This window comes from Mastomys coucha, unplaced genomic scaffold (assembly GCF_008632895.1).
Source record: "Mastomys coucha isolate ucsf_1 unplaced genomic scaffold, UCSF_Mcou_1 pScaffold15, whole genome shotgun sequence".
NCBI lineage: Eukaryota > Metazoa > Chordata > Mammalia > Rodentia > Muridae > Mastomys > Mastomys coucha.
The window spans coordinates 122,339,668-122,349,357 of NW_022196897.1; the positions used below are offsets into that span (position 1 = coordinate 122,339,668).

Genomic DNA, 9,690 nt, shown 5'->3' on the forward strand with positions numbered 1-9,690 from the left:
GAGGAGGAGGAGGGAGGAAGAGAGAGAGAGATCTGGAAAGCCATCTCAGCAGAATCAGCAGACACTAGGCCACCAGCTTAGAGCCATGATTTTGATTTCGATGTGTTTTGCAACTCCCAAACATCTTCTCTTGGGAACCTCTCTCCAAGCTAAGGCTAGTCCTTGGCAGTGTAGTGTTGATTTTAAATAGCTAACATACAGAGATCTCCTAACACAGTATGAGATAGCCATAAGACAAACAATTTTGCGTAAACTATTAATATATTTGATCTAATTCTGCACTCTTTTCCTGCCCCAGCTCTTTTCTTTTGATTAGTAAAATGTTAGTTGTGTTGTACTCACTTGGATCAGTAATTTGACTGCTCTATGTCCTATGAGGCCCGCAGAAGTCCCATGCCATTTGCTGACTTCACTGTCTTCTGCACTGCCTTTCCTCTCTTCTTCTGTAGCTATTAAGGGTTCCTGTTGTCTGCTGATGTACCTGCTAAGGCAATATTCAGATCTCAATCTTTATTAATTTATATGTATGAGTGCTTTGCCAGCATGGATGTCTGTATACTACATGCCTGCCTGGTACCTGTGGAGACTGAAAAAGGTGTCAGATCCTCTGGAAGTGGAGTTACAGACAGCTGTGAGCTGGAACGACAGATGTGAGTGTTAGGAATTGAACCTGGGTCCTGTAGAAGAGCAGCCAGTGCTCTTAACTGCTGAGCCACCTCTCTTGCTCCTCTCTTACTTTTAATCACAACAATGTGCCTATGATTTATTTTTTCTTGTCATTTATTTCTGCCAGAATTGTAGATCTGCTGGTCAGACACTACATAAGGGAGACAACACAGAATGACCTTCTCTGAAATTATTTTCATCAAGAATTCTTGTGCCATGATTTACCATCAGAATTTGAATGATCTTCTTCAAGTATCAGAAGTGCTGTCTTTTACTTCCCCCCCTCCCTCCCTTTTTATTTTGAGAAGGGTCTTACTGTATTGCCTAGGCAGGGCTCAAGTGCCACTTGAGCAATGGTTCTGCCAGGACCTCCTGAGTAGTTGAGACTGCAAGCTTAGCTACCTTTCCAGTATTTGTTAGTAAGGATTATATACAACTTTAGGGAACACAGATCATTTTATTAAAATATACCAACAAATCATACAATATTTAAAATGAGAGCAACAATGTAGCATCAAAGAAAGTATCAAGTTTTACAAAAAGCTAAATGTACAGAACTAACAATGGTATCATGAAAAGTAAAGACTCCTATCCTGCCAGTGGAAAGGTACAGGTCACCCCTTGTTGGAACAACTTGGAGAAGCAACATCAGGGAAATTTCCATTTTCAAGGTGACATACTATCTTTAGGGTTTGTAAACCTCCAAACTTAAATATATGTGAGGACACCAAAAGTGGGGTGATGGTGATAATGTAAAGGCATCAAGAATTTCTATTAGCCTATAAATTTCTATTTAACAACCATAATCTTTCTTAGGGAATATAAGTATATAAGTGTACTTTTACAAATCATTTGTTCACCTATAGAGAACAGGCCCTTGGGAGAGAACAATATGCTCTCCCAGACACCTCAACTAGTTTGCTTCATAACATATATATGCCATTCTCTTATGTTAGTTTTTATCTTCAATGACATATGAAAGATCTAAAATCAAATTGGCTGTCTCTACAGCTACCTGTAGGCCACTCATCTTTGCAGTGAAGCAGTCCACAGTCAGGTTCCTGGCTGAGCCCACAGCTGCCTGTAAAAGGCAGGGTTGTGGTGCAAAAGGATGATAAGTGCCTCTTAAGATGGACCAGCTGAGCTCTTCCTGGTTGTTGTACAAACCACAGCCACACCGTGACAGCGTATCTGGCCAGTTACTGACAGAGGCAGAATCTGCTTGACATGACCAAAAGTGTCCATACTTCATGTCAATGAGGATTTCACCACCATCATGTTCCAGAGAGCCAGCAATGGACTCCAGAGCACTGCAAAATGCTTCAGCAGCAATGTGGAGCTCTGCCTGAGAACACCCATCATCTCTGACAATAGCTTCTGCCTTGTTGTGAACCTAAAGAAGACAATCAGTGAAAATATACATATTAACATAAAAATGTGTAGAGGAATTTTTATCCAGCAACATGCTCTGACAAGGGATCATATCCAAAGACTTTCATCTGTATGATCCAGCTCGAATGCAGACATGCCATGGATTACAGTATGATCTGGCTGGAATACAGACATGCCCTTAGTATACACATTTCATTCCTAACAATGAAGGTAAGGTTAGTTTGTAGAAGGAAGCAGCCATGTTTGAAAGTGGCAAGTAATTGAGGGGCAGACAAAGTGATGAATCAGAGGAAGATAGGACAGAATGAGTTAGAGATAGGATGCGCCCAACTCTCATAACAGCACAGGAAAGAGAGGCTATTAAGAGCAGAGAAAGCCGGGCTGTGGTGGTGCATGCCTTTAATCCCAGAACTTGGGAGGCAGAGGCAGGTGGATTTCTGAGTTTGAGGCCAGCCTGGTCTACAGAGTGAGTTCCAGAACAGTGTGGCTATATAGAGAAACCCTGTTTCAAAAAAAACCAAAAACCAAAAGAAAAAAAAAGAGAGAGCAGAGAGAGACAGAAGTGATGTGGTGTGTGTATATGGCAGTTTTATAGAGACAGGTTGAAAAAAGAACAGGCTAGACACAGGTGAAGTCAGAACAAGCCAGAGTACCAGAAGGAGCCAGAAGATTAGCACATATTGCCAATGTTAGTATGATGCCAAGCAGAGAAATTCAGACAGAGGCTGAGTGAAGCCAGGTACATCAGTTAGCTTAGAAGATTAGATTGTACAGATGCTAGAAGTGTGCAGGCCTAGGCCTAAGGATAGTTAGAACAGAGAAAGAAATACTCTGGCCTTGGCCCAAGCCATGTATTTGCATAGCTTGGGTACAGCTCTCATCTCATTCCTTCATCTGAGGAAAGCATAGCAACATTTACAAAAATGCTTCAGAAAAATAGGATTCTTAACTAAAATCTTATTCATAAAGTTAGTGGCCTTTATTACTCAGAGCTTAGAAACAATGTTGGTTGGCTTGTATCAGTCAACCTGCTAGGCTGAAAACCTTAATATGGTTAGCCAGAGTAAAAGTGTGTATTTCTAGTCATGTGACCAGAATGAAGGATTAACCCTTTTATCAGCTTATTCTAAATGGCTGACTAGTGGTCACTCCTTAAACATATAAAGGACAATTATATGATTTAAAAACAAACGTACAACACATACCAAGTAAAACTGCTAAAGGCGAATCAAGTTCTTATTATATTGGCTAAATGCTTGAGATCTGTTTAAAATTATATTGCCCTTTAGTTTTGAGCATTAGAACATCAGATGCTGGAGAAGTTCAGAATTTCCAATAACAGAATGTCAGCTTTCATATGCCTTACATACAGACAATGCTCAAAGAACATGCTCATTTGTTAGATTAGAATCATAACAACCAACACAATCAATTTAGTATCATGTATTTATAAGTGTTACTTTCTTGAAATCAACCATATTATCTGCGCTTTGAAAAGTTAAGTATCAAAGGCTCCTCAGGTATTATGATTTGGCCTTTGTCTCACAGAACAAAAATTGCTGAAAATTCAAATAATGTACGGAGGATATTTAGATTACCTTGTGTCTGACATATGCAGCCAAGTGTGTTTCTGTACAGCCACCTCCCAATAAAACCCACGGCTCCTTGATTGTTAACTGCAAGACATGCATTGCTGTTTGACACGTGAGCTAAGGAAGAGACAAATTAGAAGTGGGATCTCAGGCTAGTACACAAACCATACCACACTCTCACAGTAACTTAGATTGTGAACTCGGAGCCAGAGTTTTGAATTTTCAATTCTCTGTGTATGGTAAGAGAAGGGGCAGGCCAGGACACATGAGTAGAGGTCAGGGGACAATTTCCACTATGTGGGTTCTACAAATTGAATCTAAGTCATCTGGAGTGGTGGTAGGTACCTAGATTTTCTTAAAAGAGTTACGTTTATCTCGTGTGTATGTAGGTCAATGTGCATATGTGCTATGGTACAAGTGTGGAGGTCAGAGGACAACTTGTGGGAGTCAGTTCTCTTCTTCCATCATGTGACTCCTGGGACCTGTATTCAGGTCATCACGCCAGGTATTCAATGTCTTTACCCACTCAGATATCTCAATAGTGTAAAGGTACACATTTTAATTTACATATTTTATCAGAGTTGTAATGTGACTAATTCACATTTTCAATAATAACTAGAGAGTGAAGAGATACAATAGTATGCTTTCATGGAATTAGATTAATATTTTCTTTCCATCTACTTCATTCACAAACATATGGCCTAAAAATATCTGCATTAACAAGGTTTGCTGGTATTTCCCTAAAACCAAAGTCTTAATAAGTTGTATAAATGTTATATAATTATATAAATTGTTTTAGAAATGATAGTGAGCACCAAGTCATAAGTAAAAAACAGACATCTCTGAGTTTCTAAGGACGAATCTTTAAGCATATGTGATCTTTAAACTCATGGTCAATTTTTTATGTTGTCAGTTCTCTTATATAAAAGTTACAGAAAACAATAAAACTCTACTAAGAAGTGGGTGATGGGTAATGATTAGGAAATCCACTTACTGGTTTACACATACACATTAGCAGCACTACCCAGTCCAGGCATGTTCAACCCATGGCACATGGGTGACATGCTTCCCAGGATAGCTATGAATGCAGCAGACTATGTTTGTAGATGGCAATGTGGTAGTGCAATACCAAAAGACTGGATACTGTATACAATTTAAATTAATTCCTTAGAAAAACTTCCCATCAAGAACCTTTGGGTTTTTTATAAAATGCAGAAGGGACAGATGGTGCCTGTTAAATTAGCTTACTTGAGCCTTTGCCCTTTCTCTGCCCTCCTTTGGGACTGGGATTGGAGCTTGTATATACCATCAAGCATAGAGTTACCTATGAGCTATAATCTCCAGGACTGCTTTCTGTCCCTTTTGGTCTTGCTATGGAAATTATGGAAAAATGTGAAAATCCAAAACAAACAACACAGACCTCATCCTGCAGACTGTTGCATGATGGCTTCATCCCTGCTGTGGGCCTTGGAATCCACCTACCTTCATCTCCTCCCAGGCAGTGTCATTTCTACTGCAGAGAAGCAAGCTGCAGACAGTCGCCTCATTAGGAAGAAGATGGAAAAAATGTTTGGAGCCAAATCTTGCAGAGCACACATCTTTCACACTTCCATAAGTAGTAGAAACTATTGGGTTTAGGGAACCAATAGGTGTTGCTCCTATTTTTATAAAGTATAAAAAAATATAAACTGTATAAGCAAAGACGGGACCCTTAGAACAAACATCAACAAACCAACACTAATTTCTAGATAGTATAAGGGTCCCTACCAAAGCTTATTAAAAATATGAAATATAGGATAAAAATGCATCTTCTTAGATCTCTGAAATTTATATTTTATTTAAATGATATATTCCTCCTCCTCCTCTTCTTTTTTGGCATGACTATTTTGCTAGATAGTCCTGGCTACTTAAGAGTTTAAAAAAAAAAATCCACATTAAGGACCTCATTACTTTTGAAAAGGGGTGGGAAAAGTCCTTTTTAAAAGAAATCATTTAGCTCTCTTTTGGTCACTACCCCCCTTTGCCTAGGAGTTTTTTATTTTTTATTTTAAATGTAAACAAGTATGCAAGTGCCAAAATAAAGAATATAACATACTTACTTCACTATACTGTTCTTGATTTGTTGATTTTTACATAGACCACAAGTTAAAATATGATTGAATACCAAAACTATAACTTGTAGCAATTTATTTTATTTATTTATTTATTTATTTGAGAGTTGGTCCGGGCAGTCTTTGAACTTGCTATGTAGGTAAGGGACTGAGGATCTTGATAATCCTGTCTCTTCCTCACAAGTACTGGAATTAGGTATGTGCTATCATGTCCAGATACCAGAAAACTGTAGGAGTTGGAATTTTCATTTTGTGTTCTAGGTATCTTGAGTTAAGTAACAATTTTGGACGAGTACAGAAAACCAGTGCCTGTTTACAAGCACTGGTGCTATGGGAAAACATTCCACTCTTTAATTTACAAATCCAGAATACCCAATGTACTGGGTGAAGCTGGAAACAGTCAAACTAATGCAAGTTAGTAGACAATTTAGATCATAAAAAATGAATTCCAAATAACTATTTGCATGTTCTTAGTAACCTTCATATTGATTTTAGTAACTTTCATGTTATTTGGTTGACAGTATCGTGTTAAGCATACATGGTTTTTAGTGAACTTTAATTCAGTGGGCTGTAATTCACAAGGCAGGTGTGACAGCTTGTAGTCAGGACTTTATGACTTAGCCCCATAACATAGGTGGACCTTGCTCAACAAAAGGCAACCACTGCAATAAATATGAACGTAACTGATAATTTCTGAGTTTGTCGGTGCAGTTATAGGGAAACTGATTTGAGAAGTGCCTCACATCAGGAACTCAGCTTACTTTTGTCCTAACCATGTATATGTGCTTTCCTGCTGAGTTTGTGATTGTTACTCACCTAATCATTTTAAAGGTCTGAGGGCCAGGCCCATTAGTGGCCTGACAATAAAGGGCGCCCTTTACTCAAGATCCCAGCTATAGATATTCTTGGTATATATATGTATATATAGCCCCCCCCATTAGGAACACCTATTTGGGCATAATAAGTACAGAAATTTCTTGGAGTTACAATAAAAGTGAAGAAAATGAAAATGAAGTATCCCAGTCAGAAAAACCATCTCCTGGATTTAAAAGCTTTGTGAATTTTAAAATTTTGTATACAACATTAAAGACCTTATGTTAGACTTCTCAACTGCCTACAAAATATGTGAGGGTTAGATCATAAGACTACACCTGAGGTTGGAAATGGCCACCACCATTCTACTTTTTAGTGACTGGGCAATGGGATCTTTTCCAGAAACAACAGAAATGCCTCCAGAAATGAGACAAATGCTGAAAGGTTGGTGGCTTCTAAAAATGTTCGAGGTATTAACAGTGACACAAACTAAACCTCTCTGCTCCGAAAGGGTGATACATTAACGTTAATGGGCAAAAGCCAGGAGAACCTTTTACCTGTCACTTTGCTCAGAGGTTCCATCAGAGTCAGCCCAACTCTGTCGATGGCAATAATGTGATGCTCACTGAGGAACTGTTTCAAAGATGGGTGTATCACTTTTTGGCACAGGACAAGGTCTACATGGTCAGTGACTAGCTGCCTTCCTAGATTAAGCAACTGCTCTAAAACTGCATTCTCAAGGGACACTTGGTAATGGACCAGCACAGTTCCTTCTCCAGAATTAGAAAAATCTCCAGATAAAGATGCACAGAAGAGTGCTACCCTAAGGGCACTTGACTTTTGGGTGGATAATAATCTCCTTAATTGAACTTCTGATGCTTCAATGAGTAGTCCAGGTAATACAGTAGAATCTGTAACTCCTTGGCCCTTTAAAGGAACAATTATACTCTTCCCTAAAACCATTCGTTCTTCTGTACTTTCTGGAATTGTAAGTAAAAAAGCTTTCAAAATCAAAGCACCTATGTGATCTGTTTCCTTTCTGGTGAGCATACAGGCTGGTTTGCTTGTTAAGATACTGTGTACCAAGCTGAGCAAGGTTTGTGTACTTCTGAAATCAACTGGGATTCGACAACTACAGGCTTCAGACTTGAGATAACTGGTACAGAGACTCAAGAAGTATTTATTTAATTTAATAGTAGTCGTGGGTGTCAAACCCGTTCTCTGAGTATTTTCAATCAAGTTGCAGCACATAATGGCTGTGAATAAGCCACAATCACTGAAGCAGGACACATGATTCTGCACAGATGACGTTAGGACTTTTAATACAGGATGGGTGACTGAAAGGTTTCGAAGCAGGGCTGAGGACTGTGAAGTTGTGCACACACAACCTCCTAATCCATTGTGTAGCTGCTTCAGCCTCCCTGAAGGGCCATAGCATGAGGCTATGATTCCTTTCAGGACAGAAAGTGTAGACCTGACCTTTTCACTTGACAATGGTTCAGTTTTACACAATGATGGCTTCTTAGCTTCTAAGCGAGACATCCTGCTTCAGGTGTAACTTCTGAAGGCAGCTTTAGTTTGTTCATACGGTTTTCATTTTATTGCACTGTCATGTTTTGAAACATTAAAGACTATTCTCCAGATATGAGAGTCTGCACATGCAGCATTACCAGCTACAAAATCAAGTGATTTTTCAGACAATAACCAGCATAGATTAATTTAATGACATTAATAATCCCGAGTATTTAGTTTGTTTCATTCTTCAATACTCTTTTCTCTGGACTGAGACCTCACAGACTCTTTTGCAACTCTCTGTATAAAGTATGTTCCAAGATGGATGCCTATGAAAGTCACCCCAGCCACAAGAAGCCAGTTCTTTCTAATCCAACTGGGATTTTTCATTTCTTCTTTTATTATCAAGTTCAGATTCAAAGGTGCTTCTTTCTATAAGAAATTAAAAAATTTTAGAATAATTCCATAATATCCTATAGGTAGCAAGTTTAGTAATTTTAGTACTCCGCTCCACTTTTAGAAAAAGAATGTTAACTGTCACAAGCCTACTGCAAGTGAGGAGGGGAACCCAATGGACTTGATGCTCCTTTGCTTCTAGAAAACAAATGGCACATTAGAAGACTAAGGCTTTTTCATTTTTCACCCTTACTGACTACTCTGCACAATACCTGAAGAGAAAGGTAAACACCAACCCAGCTACAAACCCTTTGATCTACAATAGTGACCTCTCTGCACTATTGCTAGTGCAATAGTGGTACAACCACTCGAGTAAGCAAACACTATATGATTGGACTTTAGGTCCACTTTATGAAACAAAACCCATGCCTGATACTGCCAAAGTGGTCAATAACCTGAAAACAGATGGATACTGAACCTAGAGGAAAACCCAGTTATTCAGTTAAAAGATCATGGCAATGAGTCCTATTATGCTCATAGATTGGAATCTTGTTCAGCCATCATCAGAGAAGCTTCTTCCTGTATTAGATAAGGATACTTTCTTATACTATTTCTGTGTTTTATATAGATACCAAAATTCCAAAATTGTCATTACACAAATGTTTTGTTTTTTAAAACTTCAAATTTTGGAATTATGAATGAAGGATTAGAGACTTGAATTATATAATCATATCCTTTTGAATTCAGTGATTTCTATTCATAGAAGATTATTCTGAACTACAAATATGCCTACTTGTGTCTTAAAAAATAATGGGATATATCTTAACAAAAAATAACTTTTCAGTTTAGTCTTTTTCTTTCTAGAGCACTATAAAATTAAATTCCAATCCTGGGAAATAACACATGATTGACTAGATTTAATGGAACTTACCTGAAAACTGCAAGCCTGCTACTTCTCCTAGGTTTGGCTCTTTGGTGGACTTGCAAGCCCCAGACTGTCCAGCTCAGTGGTGTCCTCCTTAGGGATTTGGAAGACAGGGCTGCTTTTGATTCTGTGCCACCCCAAATGTATGAACCCGATTAAAGGTACCATAACAATTAGAACTTTGTACTCTCTCCAGAGGTTCTGAAAGCTCATAGTCTGTTGACTTCAGCACACCTAAGAAAAGATTAAAGGGGAAAATTAAAATTAAGTCAAATCCAAAACA

At 38.4% G+C, this 9,690-nt stretch overlaps 1 protein-coding gene across 2 annotated transcripts in view; it reads right to left on the reverse strand.

Moving 5' to 3' along the window:
* Positions 1-1,103: 1,103 nt before the first annotated feature.
* The window catches only part of Mkks (McKusick-Kaufman syndrome), a 14,434-nt gene continuing 5,847 nt past the window's right edge, over positions 1,104-9,690 (reverse strand). For both annotated transcript variants that reach the window (XM_031372041.1, XM_031372042.1), the window contains exons 2-6: positions 9,414-9,641; positions 7,132-8,518; positions 5,133-5,308; positions 3,657-3,767; positions 1,104-2,059 (exon numbers count right to left, since the gene is read on the reverse strand). In XM_031372041.1, coding sequence (XP_031227901.1) covers positions 1,619-2,059; positions 3,657-3,767; positions 5,133-5,308; positions 7,132-8,116 — 1,713 coding nt within the window. In that variant the 5' untranslated portion in view covers positions 8,117-8,518; positions 9,414-9,641 and the 3' untranslated portion in view covers positions 1,104-1,618. The remainder of the gene's footprint in view (positions 2,060-3,656; positions 3,768-5,132; positions 5,309-7,131; positions 8,519-9,413; positions 9,642-9,690) is intronic.